We start from the raw sequence: 20,868 nt of genomic DNA on the forward strand, positions 1-20,868 counted from the left end.
CAAGAATTTCCAGCACCTTCAAAACAACCACAGCAGCATTTTGTATTCTCCTCACCTTTGCTTTTTGCATTTTTCCTTAAGGTTCTGAGTTTTAAGTTATTAAATTTTTGTATAAAACATTATAATAAATATTAAGCAGCAACATTTTTCATCCTAAAAATAYCAAAGATGGAAAAATATTATTGTTTCCCTTTTTCTAGTGAGGAAAGAGAGGCACTAATTATTTTCCCAAGGTGAGTTTATTCAGTAAAAGATAACAAAAGAGAGAATAAGTTAATTTAATGTTTTGAAGGTTGAATGTTTTGGTTGGCCTTTTTTTTTTCTACTTAAGGAAAAGCACTCTAATATGAAAAATGCYATTTCAGAAATGTGAAAATGAGTTCAAATACAATGTACAATGTGAATCTGAAAGGGTTGGCTGCTGTACATGAATTTGTGGCTGTGATACAAGAACAGATGAGTGATTAGTTTGTGTATAGATAATTGCAATGAGTCTAGCCTACAGGAAAAAAATGCTTTCATGCAAGAGTTCTGGACAGGGTAGAAGCACTTGAATACTGTAGTGAAGGAAAAGCTAACAGACAAAAGAAGACTCTAGACAGTAGTTCTCGTTTTGGAGGAGAAAATAGTGTCTGTGACTTTTTGTTGGCTGGAACTTGCCAATGCAAGGCAGCACAGGGTGAGCTTGGTGCTCATGGGGGCCAATTGGCTCCCTGAGAACAACCCTTGCTGAACTAAAAAGGTCCTGTCCTCAGAACCACCATACTTGAGCTAGTAAAAGGTTATGAATTGTATCCAGTAAATGTTGTTCTGGAGAGGGCAGAAATTGTGTTCATTATTGCTCTGTCTGGGAATGGTGTTGCTCCATCTCCACCAGCCACCTGCATGAGCCAAAACACACAGCTGGATTCAGCTGGTGCCTTTGCAGTTGAATTAAACGCTGTGTCAAGCACCTGCTCTCCTGATTTGCCTCCAGACTCTTCCTCTGCTGTTGTCCACACCCACTTGCACCTGGTTAGACTGGTCTTGTCTGCACAGAGAAGTTTTGGTACATGACAACATTGCCCAGGGTTTCACTACAATTTACAGCCTCTCACTCACTACCAGAGTTGTCCTAATGCTTTATCCACTCCACTTCTACCCTGCTATTGCTTCTCACCTGGGACTTGCTGTATCCCTGTTGCTCTGCTTACCCAGCCTGAGATCCACTCTTCCTTTYCTCTCTCTGCATTAGCTCTCTTTTTGTGCTTTAAGGATGCATTTTGCAAACCTGCTGGCTCCTCTTCCTCAGGCTGAGAGGGGGACAGGGGAAGAGACTGCATCACCCTGCCAACACCTCTTGCYTTCTATTGAATTTCATAAATGGTCTTAATTGGATTTCACCAAGCATCAAAAAGCATTTGGAGGGTTTTCTGTAAAAAAGCATTTCTTGTTTTCTGTATAAACAAAAATGGATCAGAATAGATTGGATTGTTGCTTCTTACATCCACTTCCCCATTTTGTTTTTTGACAGGTCCTGACACCCACACACATGCTCCTTGCTCAGACTTGGCTAGATCTGATTTTTTGTCTGTTTTGAGTTTTTGGCAAGATTTTCCATTTCTCAGAGAGAGTTTCAGTGGCTCTTAGTCCTTAGTGCTCAGGTCTTGAACTCTCGTGTTTTCAACACCTATGTGACCTATCAGGCCCATCACTAAAACATCACAAGGGCAAGAACTGCACCTCCTGCAGGCTCTGGAACAGGGAAGCTGCTGCTGGCTCCTGATCCACGAGGTCCAACATCACTCCCCCACTTCAGTCTGCACTTCCCACTGAAAAGGAGTGGAACCGAGCAAACAATCTGCAACAGGTAATTTATGTAATGAATTTACCCTTTTCCCTTGAGCTGAATATGCATGAGTGGGTGCTGATGTCTTCGAGTGCATTCCCTGTTTGTAGAGGCTTGCCTCATTTTTTCCCCCTGTGTGCTGCTTTTAACGCTCCATATCAATCACAAGTGTTCCCTGGTGCATCCAAAAGCTGGTATTTGCTATTCAAATAGCATGAAGTTGTAACTGTTTACATAAGTTTTGAGAAATTGTTTCTGATCCTAAAGCGGAAGAGCGTTCGAATGCCTCTGTCATGTGCAGCACACAGCCCTTTAAAGTGTGGGTTTAATGTTTACAGATGCACTGTGGCAATTCATTTTTCATGAGCACTTGTGCTGGGAGACCTCAAGCCTGTTGGTTGCTTAAATGTGTGCACAAAGGGAAATGTGAAAGCAGCACAAGAAAAAAAACTGGTGCAACATACTTAAAAATTCTGTGTTTGACAAGTCAGCTTTTAAATCGCCCAACTCTAAACATCAGCACAGAAAGGAAAGTAGCAAGCGTGTGAGCCAGAGATTCTCTTTTCATTGCCATTCTTTGTACCAGATAACACTTGAGCAAAGCAGCAGCCAGGTGCTGAAGTCAGGCTGGAACTATCAGAGTGTCCAAAGGAGGGCCATGAGGAGGGTGAAGGTCTGCAGTGGAAGCTGTGAGGAGCAGCTGAGGTCACTTGGTCTGTGCAGCCTGGAGGAAACTGAAGGGAGATCTGTGATCTTCAGCTCCCCTGAGAGGGGAAGAGGAGGGGCAGGCACTGAACTCTCCTCTGAGGTGACCAGTGGCGGGATCCGAGGGAATAGCCTGAAGCTACGCTGGGGAGGTTTAGGCTGGATATCAGGAAAAGGTTCTTTACCCAGAGGGTGGATGGACATTGGGACGGGCTCCACAGGGCAGCGGCCACAGTCCCAGCCTTACACATTTCAGAAACGACTGGACAATGCTCTCGGGCCCATGGTGTGACCCTTGCGGTGCCCTGCGCAGGGCCAGGAGCTGCACTCGATGACGGCCGCGGGTCCCTCCCAGCCCAGCACATCCGCCATTCCCCCACATCCTGTGGGCCCGGCCGAGCGGAAGTGACGCGCGCTGAGGGCGGAAGCGGCGCGGCGCGGGGGCGTGGCCGCGGGCGGCAGGTGAGGGGCGCGCGGCGCGGCGGGGAGCGCGCGCGGGGGGCGGGGCCGAGCTCGAGCCCCACAGAGCACCGGGAGAGGCGCGGGGACCCGGGCGGGCGTCGGGAGAGCTCCGCGAACAGCTCCGGGAACAGCTCCGCAAACAGCTCCGGGAACAGCTCCGCAAACAGCTCCGCAAACAGCTCCGCAGAGCAGCCGCCGCTCCGGTGGGTGCCCTCCTGCCGGGCCCGAGCGGGGCTGTGCCGGCACKGCGGCCTGTCACGGCTGGGGGGTCACTGCCCGTCGGGAGCCCCGCCGCTGTTGGGCAGGAGAGCTTGGCAGTGCCTGTTGGGGAGGGACAGCAGGGCTGGGAAATAGGCCGTTGCACTTCTTATCCTGRGGTGCATTAGGAAGAGCATTKCCTGCAGGTCGGGGGAGGTGATCCTRCTCCTCTGCCCAGTGTTGGTGAGGCCACACCTGGAGTGCTGTGTCCAGTTCTGGGCTCGGAAATCTGAGCAGGAGATCCTGGGGACGGTCCAACAGAGAGTGACAAAGTTGAGTAAGGGACTGGAGCATCTCTCTTGTGAGGACAGGCTGARAGAGCTGGGCCTGTTCAGTCTCAAAAAAAGATTTCCCAGACAGGTTGTGGAGTCTCCTTCACTGGATATTCAAGGACCATTTGAGTGTAATCCTGTGCCAGGTGCTCTTGAATGCTCTGCTTGAGCAGGGGGTTGTACCACATGACCCACTGAGGTCCCTTCCAACCTGACCCATTCTGTGATTCTTGTTGGTGCTGAGCTATGACATAGATTTTGAAACTTACYAGGCAGGCATGGAGCATGGAAACCTCGAGTAGGCAGTGACATACAGGACTCTGAGCTCCAGACAGTGCTCCAGGGAATGACAGGACAATGCCTTTGCTCCATGTAGATCAGGTACTGTGCAGGAGCAGACAGGAGACGTGCAGCCTGAAGGGAGGCACAGAAAAGAGAAGGAAGTGTCCAAAAGAGAGGGTCACAGGACTCTGTGTTGTGAGTTATGTGATTTTTCCTCAGAAAGCTAATGGCTTGTGATGGGGTTTGAGTGCTTTGTACTGTTCCAGGTACACTCCCAGGCTGGTAGTTGTGCTGTKGTAATGATTTGTCAAATAAAACTGTGTTGTCAGTGTTTACAAGTGAACCTAAATGCTGATGTGATAATTGCAGTTATTGGAATAGTCTTTTCCTATGTTCAAAATAAAGAATGAATTGCCCAGCAATAAGAAGACCACAGGGCTACTAGACCTAGCTGACACATGAAGAAAGGAAAGGATGCTGATGAATATAGGGAACATTGTGAATTCACGTCCAGCAGTGATGGTCTTTGATAGTATTTATTTTAGTAATCAACAGAAATCCTGTGATAAGCTTTCCCCCTCCTTTTTGTTGTTTGTTTGTGAGGGTTTTGTGGGTTGGTTTTTTGGGTTTGGTTTTTTTTTGGTTATTAAATGTGGTTCAGAGATTGAATGGTTGACTAGCCCCTGGATTTTCCCAAAGGCTCACTTCAAAGAGGAGGCTCTTCATCCCTGTCCAGAGGAGGCTAATTCTTGACTCTGTGCAAGTCACAGTGCAGCTTCCAAGGAAGCTTCCAAGGAGTGTGGGATAATGCTGACTGTGATTGTGGCATTTCATGTGATTGAGGCAAATGTCAGCTGGGAGCTTGCCTGGAATGACCTCTTAATTTCATGGAGGTTGCGTGGCTGATATTGCTGGCAGTGATTTGYAGACTGAGCTGACCTATCCTGGAAGAGATGAGGTAAAGCTAAAACTGCCCCTTTTCCTTGCCAGTTCCCTGAAACACGGAGCCTTCCTGGAGCAGTGAGAGGAAGCGGAGCAGAGAGTGCTGCTCTTGCCAGAGGCAAGGCCTGGAAGCAAAGTAGTTTTGGCATGTCCTTGTAGAAGCTTTTCTGCATGACAGTTCTCTGGGAATCAGAGGTGCTCTGGTCAACTGTCCCTTGCTTAGACTTTATTTTGGGAAGGTTGGCTGATAAGTTCTCCTGTTCATTATGTTTGTCTTGTCTGAGTAGTAAAGCAGAGGCAGCCTGCTGTATCTCTGTATTTCTGGGATGCCTTGAGTGGTGGGGAGCCAGCCACACCTCCAGAGCCCCGAGGCAGAAAAGTGCCTGAGGCACTCCCAGAGCAGCACAGGCTGTTATTTTTAGCATCTGCCCTTCTTCTATCACTCTGGATATTTAAACTGAGTTTTAAATCTTCATTCCTTCAGATAAAAGGTGCTGTTCTCTCAGCTCAGGAGTYCATAGGCCAGAAAATTGAAAGCAGATAATTCCTGGGAACTACTCTTCAATCTGGCTTCTGGGTAATACCAGGTAACTGTAGTCACTGCAWGCTCAGCTTGGGGAGTGAAAGGGAAGGGTAGAAATTGAGGGCTGGGGAAATATAGTTCTGAGATAATCCTGAAGGTAAGGCAGATTTTTTTTATAACCTTTTTTTTAGATTAAAGGTAATATGCAGAGGAAGAAGAGGATTATATCTGAAATTGTGTTTCCCATGGCTGTGGTGTAAGAGATTGAAGGGAATCATTTTTATCACTCAGAAAAGCAATTTTCTGAGCTAATCAGCTCTGCTTAGGCCCCTTCCAAGATAACCTTTCCCAGAAAGTAGTCCATCCAGGTATCATTTTTTTGACCCAGCTTTTCGTCAGTGCCTGTCAGTCAGGCTATTCTGTCAGGATATTCCTTCTAGCAAATGTGAATTTCCTTATGTAGTGTGTTCTTCTCCTGTCATCTTCCAGAAATGCAAACACTCCCTTTGCTTTTGAATGCATAAAATGGGCAGGAACTGATTTGGTTTCCAGTTTGATTTGGTTGTTTGCTTAATTAAATATCTCTGGATTTGCTGTAATACTRTCTGTGGAGCCTGGGAGCTGTAAAACTCCTGAACTTTGGAGCAGAGGGTACTGAACATGGAGGAGAAAAACAGGACACCACAAGTTAGGGTTTGTTGCAAGGAAATGTGGCAGTGGTTAGATTGGCAGCTAAAGTCCCTTTGTAGAAGGGTGAAGTTGATTTTGCATTAGAAGATTAAAGGGAAAAATTAACTGGATTTTTTTGTGTGTGTGTGTTTCTGGAAGTAAGTCTTGCTGTGGTCTGATAGTGAGAATGAGAAGCTCCAAACATTCTGCAGGAAGCTCTACAGCAGCATTCCAGTTAGCCTGGTTTTGGAACTCCACTGTTTAAGAGAACTTACTGCAGAGAAATGGCTCTGCAGAGGGCTTTACATAGCCAGTGGCCTCTATGTGTTTCAGGCATACAAAACCAAAGTGCCCTCATTTAGGAAGCTGAGGAAAGAGCTGAGTCTGGATGTTTAGGATGGGATTCTCAGCTTTACTTGTGATGTCTGTATGGGAGGTGTAGCTGAGCTATTTGTTTAGGCTTCTTTTGTAATAAATAGTGATGGGAAGGCAGGCAATTAGCAGAGTGTTTGTGGTCAATTGTACATGGCTGCCCTAGAATCTGATCATTAGAGCCTCTGATTGTCTCCATTACTGACGGAGAGCCAAAGATGGCAGTCACAGAGGGGATTATCTGATTAGCTTTAGATRTCAACATCTGTCTGTCAAAATGAGCTTTATGCATCCAGCTGGAGGAAATCAATTTCAGCCTGTGTTAGAGGACAGGGCTTTCTCTGCAAGGTGATGCGGTGAAGGAGGCTGCCTGTGCTTCACAAATAGAGTTTTGTGTTGAGGGTAAGATTGTCCTGAAGATAGCAGTGACTTAGAGGGAGTCAGCTTATGGAACTGGCAGGATTGAAGTGCACCTCTGAATTCTTTTGAGTTTCAACTTTTCAGATTATCTTAAAAAAAAAGTAATCGCATTCTCTGTTCTGGAGAGTCAATGTGATTTGTTTGTACCCAATCCATCTTTAAATGTCARGTGTTTTGCAATTTGCCAAGGAGTTGCCATATGCTGTTGTAAAGCTGGACTCTGAGATCACAAATTTTGATTCTTTCTCTTAAACCTAAGTGGAATAGGGCAGTACATGACAAATCAATGAATCTAAGTGGCTCTGAGTAGTTTTTAGGGAGCGTCTTCAAATTTTGCCCATAGTAGCTGTCATCGCTACTGTTTCTTTCAAAACAGAGTGTCCGAGCCAAAGGTGGCATTAACAGACCTTGGTTTCTTGAGAAGGAGCTGCCTTAAATGCCCAGTTCACACTTTCAGAAGTAGACGTTTGACAGGCTAGTGCTTTTCTTTTGGTAGTCCTGCTGACTGCCAGGCTTCTCAATGCTCTACTGCCTCTGCAGGACCATGATGTGATGTGAGGCTGACTCCTCTTGAAAAGGTCTTGGCTGTTCATGTAATCCAGTGTCAATGAGCAGTTGTGGGAGCAGTGATGACAARCAATGATGCCTTGTGGGATTCATTTTCTACATGGTCTTTTCATTGGTGGTGTTCTTCTGAGGTAATGCTATACTGTAAGGACAGGCTGAAAGACTGAGGTTGAGTAASTATCTCTCTAAGCTGGAGCAGAGGAGCAGAAATGGCTTTTACAGCTATGGTTAAATTAACTTTGTAATGTAGAAGTGGCCATGTTGCATTCCTGCTGCTGAGAGGGAGGGAAAAAGATGGCTTCTAAAGCTTTTCACTTTCCTGCRCTTGTTGCCAGTTTCTGAATCTGGGGAACTCCAGCTCCTCGGTTTAATTCACTCCTTGAGAGCGGGCAGGGTGGGACAGCTGGAATGGAAAGCCTTTTTGTTCCAGAAATAGCACTGGAAGGCAAAATCCCAGATGATGCCAGGCACTCCAAGRAATGGAGAAACCCCATTCTTCATAGTTTTGTCAAAAATAGCTACTCGAGGTCTTGAGACCAAAGCAGTAACATCTGCACTGGAGTTTGAGGGTGCTACTATAAGASACATCTAGTAAGAGGAGCACCCTGGTGGAGTACAGCCTGCTACGGGGCCTAATTAGGGTCTTATTAATGCTTTCTTTCATCACTGCCTTCCAGCCTTCAGATGGTGATTAGACCTATTTATAGGGGCAGACTTCYTTAATATTCAGCACAGTATACTTCTTGCCAATCAAATCAGTAGCATCTGCATCTTTGATTGCTGCTTAATAACACTGTAGAACATGGTTAATTAAAAAATATAAATAGACTTTTCATCCTCTTAACTTCTCAAAGTGCTTCTCTYCTCCCCCCACCTTGCTTTCCCAAAAATAAGGTAAAGTTGGATTAGCACAAGGACTGTGGTGAACCTCTCTTCTCACTGCTGGAAATGCATCCTGTTCTCCCATCCCACATAGTGGCCTCTTGTGTGCTCTGCTGGAGGACTAAATTTCAACCCCTACTGTGAATGTCAACACAGAGCAGAAAGATTGTTTGTTGCACAGTAATAGGACTTCTGTGTAGGCTCTAATGCTRCATTTGAGCAATTTCTAGCTTTTGTTTCAGTGTCTGCATCTGTGTGAGTGTATGTGCACATACTGCCTTATCCTGCCCCTCAACAGGAGGAGCAAATGCAATGACATGTTTTGCTTTTCTAGCATTTCAGGTCTCTTTTAAATACAGTTCTCTCTTTTTGCAGCTGGTAAACTCATAGGAGTGTGCTTTATCTGTGGARGGCAAGGTGAGATAATTATCCTTTTTAATCATTTTTAGTTTTACCTTGGAGGATTTAATTCTGATATTTGTTGGGATAGCCTCTAGGCAAGCCTCCAGCACAATCAAGGTATGACTTGAATACGCCAGAAGATTGAACCATGGGAAAATGTTTGTCCAGGTAAACATGGTAGAAAGTTTTGCATGTAAGAAATTACTTTCAGGGAGAATTTGAAATGACTTTTCACAAATGCCTGAAAACCCTGGCCTGCTCAGCCTGTATCTGTCCTGGTTTAAGTCTTTTGGAAAGGCAAGACAGTCTGGTGGAGACTGATTCTGTCAGTCTCCCACTCCTGCTGTTTCTCTCAGCTTTTGCCAGTGTGAATGTTGGAACGGAGAGGGAGAGAGCAGCTTTGAGTGCAGAGGGACAGCCAGAAGCCCTGAGGAGCTTTGGACCAGCTTGCCTCAGGTGACAGGCACAGCCAGCTTAAGGCAGAAGTGCAAATCTGAGCAGTCAGTAGCTCTGTCAGAACTTCCAAATCAGGACATAGCACTTGGAAGCAGGTGGTGCAGTGAGAAAACAACCTTTTTCTCTTTGTCTTTACTTTAATAAGGTAAATGAGGTCATTATATAACACCAGAACATATTTGTCTTGATCATGAAAGTTGACATAGAAAAAATAATTGAATAAAGAGTGGCTGGGGCCCCCAGATGCTGCAGCYCTTTTCCAGAGCCTCTTTGATCACAAAAAAAATGAAGTCCTGTTTTGCTGTTTCTTCTGCCTAGTGTGACCCATTGGTGGTCACACCACTAATGATTAAATCTCTTGGGTGATCTGACATCTGCTYTTGTGACTCATACTTGCTTTGGGCATCTGTGTCCATTTCTCACTGTARCATCAGGGTATTTCATGCCAGCTGTCATAATTCCAGCATACTGTACTTGCTGCTGAAACACACCAGCTCCCTAGGTAACATTCTGGAGTGATACTGGAACCAGTTTGTTACTTTGCTGGAAGTCCCTTCCATATTTGAGATATAAGCAGTTTATTTGCACCTCTGCTGTTTATGTTTACATGAAGGATTGGCACCCCTTGAATAGGGTGAAAGAATTGACATATTGCTAATATGCAGCAGTTACTTTTTTGTTTTAATGTAGTGTCTCATTCTGATAATGGAGCATGGCATGAAAAYGTTTTGCTTCCTTCTCAATCCACTGGAACTTGAGATAATGGAATAGTCAGTCTTACTGAGTGACATTCTAGTCTTTGCTTTCCTTCCTGACTTTTTCTGGGAATATTTTKAATTTTTCCTGTTAAAATATTCCTTACTCCTGCAGTCTCTCTCTATTATGTGAAGCAATTCTGCTTTTATTCTAAGCATGAGAACCTTATTCAAATTGTAAAACTGATTTATTTCTCCAGTTAGTTTGGTCCTAAGGGGTAGCAAATAGCAGCTGCAGCATGGGATTTTGCCCAAGTCTAGTCATTTAATTGTTGYTGTTCTCCCTCTTCCTTGCTGTAGATCTCTAGTTTGTTCCCTTGCTCAGAAAGAACTGTCTCTTGTGACTGTTTCTGGCAGCAGTTTCCAGAGTCTGCCATATTTCTCTAGTGTGGTTTTTTTTCAGGAAAGGTGAGAATCTGAAGCTCATTTAAGAGTCTGCATTGAGAACCTGTGAAGGTGAAGTTTACCAACAGACCGACTGTGACAGTGTGAGCAGAAGCACTCAGGAATTTTCCTGCTCTGCCCGGTACTGTGTGCTCCTCTCTTTGCAAGGGAGCAGTGGGACCTGAAGGACAGTCTGTRGCTTCTGACTGCAAGGAAAGAAATATTTTGGGAGTAGCTAGAGGAGCACAGCTCCTGAGTATGAGAATCTGTYAGTCAGCAGCTGGACTGAGCTTGGTTTTCGAAAGGTCACTGGGGGAATTAGGATTGGTCAGAGTCTGAGAGATCATACTGGGGCTGTATAATCTCATCTGGCCTCAGGAGGTGAAAAGCTTGGCTTTCTCMGGATTACCTTTACACAGGAATGGTTTTGATAATAAAGCAGGTTTAAGAARTTTCCTTCATGCCCCTGCTTCCCACTATGCTTCATCACTGGGCAATTACAGCTGTTTATCTGGCTGCAGTAAATTGGGTCATTGAACTGATTTGAGTTAAAAATAGGCATCCCAAACATCAGCAGCCCTGATGCGACAGCRGAGTTGTGACCAGTGGCAGGGAGGATCATAAACTCCTTTTGTTGCTGGGGCCAGAGTAACTCATAACTACATCCTTGCTGTGTTATCTGCCTTTGTTCTGTGGTGACAGTCAAATAGTGGGTTTGAAARGAAAAGGATTCAAGCTTGATTATGGTCAGCAGATCAAAAACTGCTGTCTCAAAATTAGCTGTACTCCTCTCAGATTAACTTGTATGCTTTACAGCTCTAAATAATAATTTCCTGTCTGCTGAGTAGGCCCAGTCAAGAAGACTAATCAGTGTGCAAACATTGCCACTAAAGAGTGCAGATACAGAGTCTGGCTGCCAGTGATGCATGAAATGAAACAGAATAGGTCTAGGCTTGCTAGACTGGCAGCAGATCCAGCTCTCTAATGGATGGGCTTGATCTTGCAAATTTGTTAACTGTGGAAAGGCTTCTACGTGCCCTTACATCTTATATGATTCATTACTAAACATCCCCACCAAAAAAAACCCAAAGCAACAAAACAACCTAGTAAGCCCCGCATCCCAAAAGAATACCCTTAAAATAACAGCCACATCACATTTACAGAAAGCTTTTCCTACCCCATTGTGGTATCATCTTAAGGGACAAATTTGGAAAAGGTATATGGTGTTTCTTAAATGTACAGAAATGGCTGCAGGCAAGTCTAATCTGTTATCTCTTCATTTTKTGAAGCAAGATACTGAATTGAAAGAATGTGTGAAGACCCCTCTAATTTTCACATATAAAACTATTGGTTTATGTTGTCATTATGTCTTTAGGCTTCTGTTTTGTGAATTTCTTCAGAATGGGCTGTGTTTCTATGTTTCTGTGTTATTCTCTGCMCAGCTACAAAGCCAGGAATACAGGCTGCACACAGCAGTGCCCTCTGGACTAGCCCCTGCAGACTTCCAAGTACCACGTAGGGAATGTGGTGTGTCCTGAAATGTCCCTCTCCGATACCTTGGGTTTTGATCCTTCTTTGTTTTTTCTTCTCCTCAGCTTAATGAATGTTTTCTTATACAGAGCTCTGTGTGATGAAACTCTGCAATGAACACCTGTAAACTGTGTGGTTTTTATAGCCTGAATGAAAAGAGACAGAGAGAAAACAAGTTTGAAGGGAGTTGTGTGGACCTAGCAGTAGTTTGGGTTAGAAAACTCTATGGATATTCTACTCTGTTCATTCTTCAGAATGTCTTAACAGTCATGAATTTGTGAGTTTGTAATTTCTAACGTGCTCACAGAAATGGATTTTTTCTCTTTATGCACTTCCATGTCCCAGAACTTTTTCATTGTTTTTGTGAGTAAAGACATGGGAGGCAGACTTTTTGGGAATTGCTGAGGGAGAGGTGMGCAAGGCTCAGGATGGAAACATGAATGATGTGGAGCCTTCTGGCTKAGCTGTAGAGCAGTGGTACTGGCCCAGCTGCATCCAAAAGTGTGCATACTGCTCTGGTRTGTATGTGTTGCACACAATGGAAGYATTTYRGTGACTGGTTAGGTTTGAGATATGAAAGGATTCTAAAACAAGGAGGCTTCTTTCAAGATAGTTACTAAAATAAAATCAGTCACCAGAAGCAAAAAACAGCTCCTGGGAATCTCAGAATGGAAGAACTCTCATTAACCTACTTGGAGCAAGGGAGTATGTACATGTGCATGTCTTGTAATTTCATGGCTGCTGTTCTTGGAAGGGACTGATGGTGTGTTTCTTGGAGTAGAAGTGTAAGATTAAATACTGCCTTTTACTAATAGGGTTGGATGACCTGAAATATATCCACATGGAATATGAGAAAAGGGAGGAGGGGATGGGATGGGATGGTTTCTGACAAGTCTTGCCACCCTGAACTGACCTTGCTTCTAAGTGTGGTCTTTGTTTTCATAACAGTACTGAGCAGAGATTTGTTAAGTAGCATGCTAAAATAAAATCATGGTTCCTAAGAACATTCAGATAAGCAAGAGACTCCCACCTCACTTGAATTTATTAAAAATCCAGTATGTCAACCTTACTACTTAYGCCTTTCTCCTCAGCTCACCAATACTGTTGCAAATGCTTTCCTAAAATAATTAGTGGAGCAGAAGATGGAAGTCCCTGGATAACTGCCGTGATAAAATGGTAGTGTGTTTATTGTAGTGACCTATTTGTTYTTTCCTTTAGGTACAATGGCCGCAGTAGCACAGAAGCACTTTTTGGAAGGGCAGACATATTCAGTGCCCCTGATYCAGCCAGACCTACGCAGGGAGGAGGCTGTACAGCAGGTGGCAGATGCACTTCAGTATCTGCAAAAGGTATCGGGCGATATCTTCAACAGGTAAAGTGGTCTCCTGGGGGGTTGRTTGCTTAGTATTCAGCATTACAAAACAGAGTGCTGTGATAAGGTTACAGCAGTGAAAGGCCATTGTGTTGGTAAGCAATGGAAGTTCAGAAAAGGGATRTAAAAGGACTAGATGCACTTCAATACAAGTTTATTAGATTTGAGTCTGTCAAAGTTAAGCATGATGAAATGGCTGCAGTTAGCCAGAGATTGTTGGTTATTAATTTTTTATTCAGTGGCAGACTTCCACAAATTGCATTACTGCTTGTGCTGCATTTATCCTTTATTCCTTCTTGCTCATGTATTAAAGGAGAGGCTTTGTTATTTAGAATATCTTGAAGATACGTCTTTTTGAGTCAYTGTACTTGAAGCAGCGAAGTAGAAAATGTCTCTTTGTTCTGCTCTCTGGGACGTACAAACTGTTCTCTTTGGGCTTCTGATGTTTTGTACTTCTCTTTTTGTGTGTTAGAAGGGCTGAGTGAATGAGACTGGGTTTCTTGCCACAGTATCATAATCCACCTAAGCCCATCTCATGATGGATTTGGTCCAGACTTATCATCTCTTGAATATGATCATCTTTAGGATTGGTTCTATAAGACTGCCTGTACAGCAGATCAGAGAGATTCTTGTGTTTGSTTGCAAATGATGATAGATAACATGGTGCCTTTTTCCATCCAGTGCCATCTTTGGCATTTTGGTGCTCTGAGGTGGTGTGTGATATCATTGGTATGGAAACAGCAGCCTTCATTTTTTCATAGTCTAATTTCCAAAAGTACATGCTTTGGTTTCAGCAGGTATCAGGATATCTAGTTTAATTTACTTTGGTGTGAGCCAGGATCATGATGCTCTGTGGTTTTTTTGAGTTTTAAAGGTTTTTTTTAAGGGTAGATGGAAGTTCTTTAGCTTTTGATGGAAAGAGCAGTCACCAAGGCTGAGCTCAGGTCATTGAGGGACATAAAGGTTTTCCAGTGGAATAGTTTGTTTGGGCAAGGGCTGTGTGTGGGCTGGATTAAGCTGAACAGTCTCCTTTTGAGCCCTTCACAGSAGGGGACACATCATGATCTAAGGCTGGGAGAAGGCTTTCTAGAGCTGCCAGAAACATGTRGAAAGCACCTCTCAAACTTGCGACTGGTTGGTAGTTCTGTCCCTCTTTGTGSGGCAAATAAAGTTGTTTATAATACAGGAATTGTTCTTTTTCTGTCTCTSTTTTTCCCTGTTTTTTCTCTCCTCAGTGCTGTCTAACACAGTACCCTGTAATTTCCCTAGGGAGACAAGCCTGGTGCTTTGTATGCAAGTCATTCCCGAGTACTGAACGGTGACTGTGATGCTGTTCCCTCACTCTTTGGTGCACTCATGACTTTTAATTACCAATTTTCTTCAACAACAGAGGAGGCTTCATTGGGTTCTTTGTTTGCTTTGCCTTTCCTCTGAGGTCTTGGCTCTCTGATATAATTAATAGTGATTTAGTAATTATGCAGGCATCTGATTAGAAGTTCCATGACCTTGGTTTTTCCATGTCAATCAAGGGGCAATGCTTTCAAGGTGAGAACTTTTCCACTTAGTGAAGAGTGACCTTTTATCTTCCCTTTCCTGAGATAAAGCAGCTCTGTCTTCCATTTCCAGGAAGGAGCTGCCTTATCTGGGGAAGCTGACTGTTCTGATCTGCAAAACAGCAGCTTGCAGTGTTGATGGAGAAGAAACTTGTTCACTGTGGGAAACTTGGCTGAGTGTGTCAAACTCATTACCTCTGTACTACAAAGATGCAGATGTTCTGAAGTTGTTTTGTCGGAACRTTTGGATTGGTACAGTGCTTTTGAGAGTGGCAAGCCAGTCTATAGTTTATTGAAAGTGGAGTGAAACTGTCTCTTACTCTCTGAAAAAAAAGGAAATTACAATCAGATCTTTGTTTCCATTTTAGCTAATCAAAAGTTTCTGCTCAGAGTTGTTGCTGACATGACAATTGAGTATGAATTCATAGAATGAATGGGTCAAGATAACACAGGAAAGATACCTTTCCATCTAGGGAATTAGAAGAAAATACAGGGAGCTTTCCTTCTCTTCTGCCTTTTTTGGGCAATTTGGGAAATAACCCATGTRACAAGTGTTTGCCAACCTCTCTTCTTTCCAATCATTCTCAAAAGAARCTTACTTGCTGTTAGCTGTGGCAAGGTATTTGGTGAATGAGACACTGCAGAGTTTGTTAGTTCATCGACAATCAAGTGATGTGCAGGTGCAAAACCACAGGTACACTATGGCTGAGACCCAGAGCATCACCACTGGGCCCAGCCTTGGAGAGCAGGCCTGGACTGTGATCAGGAATCACTTAGAGCAGGATACATCAGCTCARCATCCCTCTCTGTCATATTCCTAACCCTCAGGAGCACAGACCCACCTGACCTTTTCCACATGGGGAACACCAAAGCTCTTGGCTACTGGGTTGTGCAGGTTGATATCTTAGRCCCAGCAGACCCTTTCTCGTAGGAAGTCCTGTCTGTCCTCTTGGTGCTAATATCAGYACTGTGAGGAGATCAAGAGGCTGCATGTCCTTCTCAAGTTCATGCTTTGGMGTAATGGAACTTTTAACCTTGTCTGTGTTAACTGAATTCAAGTAATTAATCTGTTGTGGAAGCTGCAGTAAAGATCAAATAAACTTACTGTAGTTATTGAGATATTAATACATACCATTACTGTTTCAAACATAAATATTCTAACATAGCCAATCKGACATARTATCTATTTGAATTTAAGAAGGATTTTTTAGTCACAGGAGTTGGGATGACCAATTTAAACACTCAATTAACCGTAGTCTTTCTTCTATTTGTTTTCTTATTTTCAGCCTTTTCTGAGTGGGAGCTTGTGTTGGAATCATGTGCTATGGAATATTTTACAGGAATGTTGTTGTGATAAGTACTTGAAATAGGTAGTGGGTTTTGATTTCCTGATATGCCCCCCTAGTTAGGTAGGCTTGTCCTTTGAGATTTCTCAGTTTCTGAAGAGTTTGTGTTGGCAGGAAATGTTAATAACCTCTAATACTGTCAGCTTGCTGTTCAAAGTGTTCACTTTTGGGTAATAGATTTATGGAAAATTGCTTTTGCAAGTTATCTCATGGAGTATTACAGCAGTAGAAAGAARTGAAATTCTTGTGACTGGAATGTTACTATCAAGGTCCTGGTTTCCTTTCCTGGGATCCAGCCCCAAGTGGTCCAGTGTACAAAATTGCTCATACTTATTTTTTCAGTTTATGGAAGAATTTCTGGTTGCTATTTTAAAAAAAATCTTTATTCAGTGTCTTTTGCTGGGATAATATTTTGCTAAACCAGTGTATCCGGTTTCCTCCCCGGCTGGATCCAAACTGATTTCCTATTACATTTGAAAAGGGCTTTGATATTAATCAAAAGTTTAACTGAGAGCCACACTTCTGAAACCCTCCAAAACRAAAGCACTGTGGAAATGCTGTTGGGGTGAGGGAGAAATCTGGTAATGGTGTTATTAGGAAGGTAAGGAGTAGGTGGCTGGGCARCAGAGCCTTAAGGGATGTTTAGGACGAGCAGAGCTGAGTTGTGAGTAGTCCTGAAGTTGAAAATACAGACAAAATCTTAATCATTAGGTGCATTTGGGTGTTTTAAAGCTCTCCTTGTTTTAAACTTATTACTGTGATTAGTCATGATGATTAATAATGGAAGTGRGGGAATGAATATATCAGAGTAAATKTATTTAATTTAAGAGGTCTATGGAATGGAAACTTGCCAAGAAGAATCTTGCTGCAAGCTGTAGTGTGTTGTGCAGTGGGGCTCTGGGATGCAGCTTGGAGCTTGGACACTGCGTTGTGTTTGTTCCTCTGCTGGCTACAAGGGTTGGATCTTTCTAGGAAGAGAGCTGTCCTCTGTGATGGCTCACCATGCAGRTGAGTTTGCACCAAGAGACTCACTATAGCCCAGGGAATCAATTTTGCTCCAGTTAATTTGAGAGTGTTATGACTCTTGTTTAACAACAAGGTGCCTCATGGCACTTTGAAGTTGTCCCAGAGGTCATCTGAAAGAGGATGCTAGGTGTAGTTTAGTATCAGATACCTCTCTTGAGAGGCTGTAGGAGCAGTCATTTGCTGCCAGGAAGATTAAGCAGCAGAAGTGAGGTAAAGAGGGAGTGGAGTGTCCTGCAGACATAAGGAAATGGAGTACGGGRAAGACATTTTCCCTGCAGATGGTTATTATTCTTGTAGATGTATGTCCAAGTAATGTGGATTTATTTTCCTTTTAAGTGTAGCACACACTTTGTAAGGAACCATTCATTTGTTTTGGCTGCCATGATCCTCTGGAAGCTAACTTTGACAGCTTGGAAAGATTTAGCTTCGGAGAAGTTCCCAGACTGTAGGAAGAAGGCTTTAGGAGGTGACATGAGGGTGAGATCAGCATGCTTGGAAGGCTGGGGGCTGCTCACACTAGCAGGCATCCTACACCATCAAAAAGAGGCAAAGGGAGAGTGACTGTTTTGCAATAGACCAGGTCACAAATCTTTCTAGATGCTGCTAAAATCGTTAAGATTTTGTGGGGTCTGATCTGTGCAAAATTGCAGGAGAGGTGTCCTCCTACTTCTGGAATTGGTCTCMAAGCTGCTAAGCATAAGGAGGCACACAACAATTTCAGACTTTAAGGAGCTCTTGAGAAGATTCTTTCTATTCTTACAGTGGAAGAATATGTGGAAATATGAGACAATTTGATCAAAACAGATGGCATGTGCAGTAGGAAAGGCAAACAGTAAGGAGAAATTAAGGTAATTTAAGTACATATGAATTGTTGATTTATTTTAGTTCATGCTTTTTTTTATCCTGACAAGGACAGTCTCTTGTTTGTACTCTGTGCCTTGTTGGAGAAAATTCAATATTGAGTAGCAGCTTTCAGGTTCTTGTGAGCTAATTTTTTTCAGCAATAAGTGTGTGTTAATTAAGAGGGTTTTGGCAAACATGTTATGAACTTCCCCATCAGGAGTGATTCCTTTGCCCCTCAGTCCTTGACTGCAAGTGACTGTGGCTGTTACTCTTTGGAAACAGACAAAGAGAACAAGATCATAACAACAAATCAGTGTGTGCCCAYAGCAGAAGGTATTTCTTAGCCCACAGTTTTGGCAATATTGCCAGATTTTCCCACTCCCACTATTCTTGACACTACTGCCATGTTACTGTTTTATTACCCAAACTGATAGCTCTACCTTCTCAACCAGCTTCAGACACTTGAGAGTCACACATGTGTTGTCGTAATTTTCTGTTCCTATGGGTGACTTTCGTGTATTCAGTCAGCCCTGGAGGAAGAGATTCAAATAAGTCATTTTGTTTTACAGGCATGACTTCCATTAGGGATGTAGCATGGAGAAAACTGTCTGGAAAATAACACTGAGTGGCTTGAAATGTGTATTACAGGCTCGCTCCTATGGGAAAGTGCATGCTGAGGAGAGGGTTGGGGGAGGAACACCAGTGCCAAAGGTCTGTTCTTCACACTTGACTGGTGGATTAAATTCCCTYTCCGTGGTGCTTCTTTCTGACTTGCTGTGGTGTTGTCGCTGGGTTTTGCAAATGGGGAAGGCTGTAAGGGTTTAGGTGTAAATGTAACTGACAGTTGAGACAGRGCAGTGCTTTTGGAGACTGTAGATGCATTTGCAGATGCTAATGAAGGAGTTTCTGGTTTTCTTCCATCTAAATCCACCAGAACCTAAATTACCCACCTGGCRTTTCTCTTCAACATACTCTACCATCCAAATTCTTTATCCCATGCTCCAGAAATTTTTATCCCTTCTTCTAAATCCTCCAGACAAACATTTTATTTAGGGAATTCACCATGCTATGCCATTAATAATTTTTATCCCCTCCTCTCCCTSGCGCAGCATGGTGAATTGGATTCCTTTCTTAATTTATCCAAGAATATGATCCTTCTTCTGGATTAATGTGCATTACAAAACCAGGTATTTGCATTTTAATTTATTTCTAGGACTCTTGTTTTAGATTGACCAGCAAAGCTGAATCTGAAAGCATGYTTGATGAGCTAAAGAGACATAACAGGACATTCCTTTTAGAACAGGAGGTAAAGCTGTTGTGCTTCTTCTGCTCTGTGGTAGTGCAGTAGGAATAGCCTTTCTGATAATCTGTGACATATATATAACATTCCAGTATAGATATATATTTATAAATAAAACATTCCAGTAGCTCAGCACCAAGAAACAAGGAAGGTCATGATCTCCACAGTGCAGCTCTCTCTGTTGCTTTGTCCCAGTGACTAGGTAGTTTGGTTTTGCTTCAACAATACTTTTAAAAGTGACATCCTGGATTTTGTTAATTSCAGAATGAACTCAGACTCCATGTGAGTTGTTTTTTGTTTATTTGTTTGTTTTTTTGAGAAGCTCAGAACTCAGCACCAGGCAGGGTTTTCTTCCTTTTTTCTAGCACATGGGCAATTTAGAGGATGGGGAACAAACAACCACACAGCCAAAATCATGCCTTTCGTTACACTTCATGCTTACTTGTAGCTSGGAGGAGGGGTTTAGCTGCTGCTAAAACATTGATTATGAGAACATTTCTTGTGTATGTCACAGGGAGAGTGGTTAAGCTGTTAAAGTTTATGAATTTACAGTTCTGGCAGTTTTGGGGTGGGGAAAGAGGTTTGGAAAGTGTACTGTACAATTTTGTTCTGATACTACTGTGAAGATTTTTCCATTCATAATGACTAATTGTGAGTGCATGGGAAGATTATTTTTAAACTGACAGTGGGGAAAATGAAATCATTTGTCTAGACTAGTTCTAAAGGTCTAAAGGGTGCCTGCAACCCAAAGTTTTCAGGGGAAAAGTAAGTASAAGTCCCTCAAGAAAGTAAGAAGTGCTGTAATCACTCAGGAAAGGTGTTAGATGGATAAGGTGTCTTAAAGAGCTGATCTAATTTATTGAAGAAGCACTTACACTCAAATTAGCTTGTTGATGGGTATATCATAGAAGGTGCCTTTTGAGATTTGAGCATGACTGCAATTGATTGTAGGAAAATGAAGAAGTGACACTAAACAMCCTCTATTTCCGAAGAGTAAATATTATGAAATAAAAAACTTCATTTGCAAAAAAAAGTGTAAAAAAATCTTTCCTTTAGAAGTAGGAGCCCTATTTTGAAAAAGGAGGATCTGTTAAGAGAAATTGAATTTGAAAGCGAGGGTKAGAAAGGGAAAAGCTAAGTTAGCAAGGATTTTTTGTAACTGGCAAAGGGCTGGAAATTTTCTGAGAAAGTGTATCTTATGTACTTGGGYTTGGTTTAATTGTAGCAAAATTTTGGGTAATCTTGGGAATTGAAGCTAGTCCTCCCAGGATGCTGGACAAGGCCATTGCTAAGAAGAAGCAGCAAGGGTCAATGTTTGCATGGGCAGAAGTGTCCAACTGAAGGAAGAATGGAAGGAAATAGAAGCTGTTGAAAGTATGAGGATCACTGCAGCAACATGATGAGCAGACACATCGTATTGAGTGCAAAGCAAAGTGCCCTGGATACCCCAAATCATGCTTCAAAGTCTAGTTTGGTCATTCACCAAGGATCTGATTACAACATGAACAGGTCAGGACAGAGGGAAGGCCACAGAGGCAGACCCTTATCATGTGATGAAAATCAGAAAGGAAATACGAGTTATGAGAAGAGAAATTGTCATTATCTTTGAAACAGACACGTTTATGATAGCATGTCCTTTTTCTTGGCTAGGCTTTCTTTCTCCTGGATATTCAAGTCCAGTTCTGCAGAACAACAATTTTTTTTTTGTAAAGGATAGCT

General features: G+C 42.9%; 1 protein-coding gene across 3 annotated transcripts in view; it reads left to right on the top strand.

Annotated features, from left to right (window-relative positions):
- Nucleotides 1–2,920: 2,920 nt before the first annotated feature.
- Nucleotides 2,921–20,868, top strand: part of WASHC1 (WASH complex subunit 1) — a 41,057-nt gene continuing 23,109 nt past the window's right edge. Inside the window, exons 1-2 of one of the 3 annotated variants that reach the window (XM_057390094.1) lie at nucleotides 2,921–2,995; nucleotides 12,928–13,081. In XM_057390094.1, coding sequence (XP_057246077.1) covers nucleotides 12,933–13,081 — 149 coding nt within the window. In that variant the 5' untranslated portion in view covers nucleotides 2,921–2,995; nucleotides 12,928–12,932. Of the gene's footprint in view, nucleotides 2,996–3,027; nucleotides 3,199–5,271; nucleotides 5,337–12,927; nucleotides 13,082–20,868 lie in introns of those variants that run through there. The other 2 variants (XM_057390093.1, XM_057390096.1) reach the window with 2 other exon arrangements.

Source organism: Malurus melanocephalus, unplaced genomic scaffold (genome assembly GCF_030028575.1).
Source record: "Malurus melanocephalus ecotype Western Australia unplaced genomic scaffold, MMel_1.1 scaffold_22, whole genome shotgun sequence".
Classification (NCBI taxonomy): Eukaryota; Metazoa; Chordata; class Aves; order Passeriformes; family Maluridae; genus Malurus; species Malurus melanocephalus.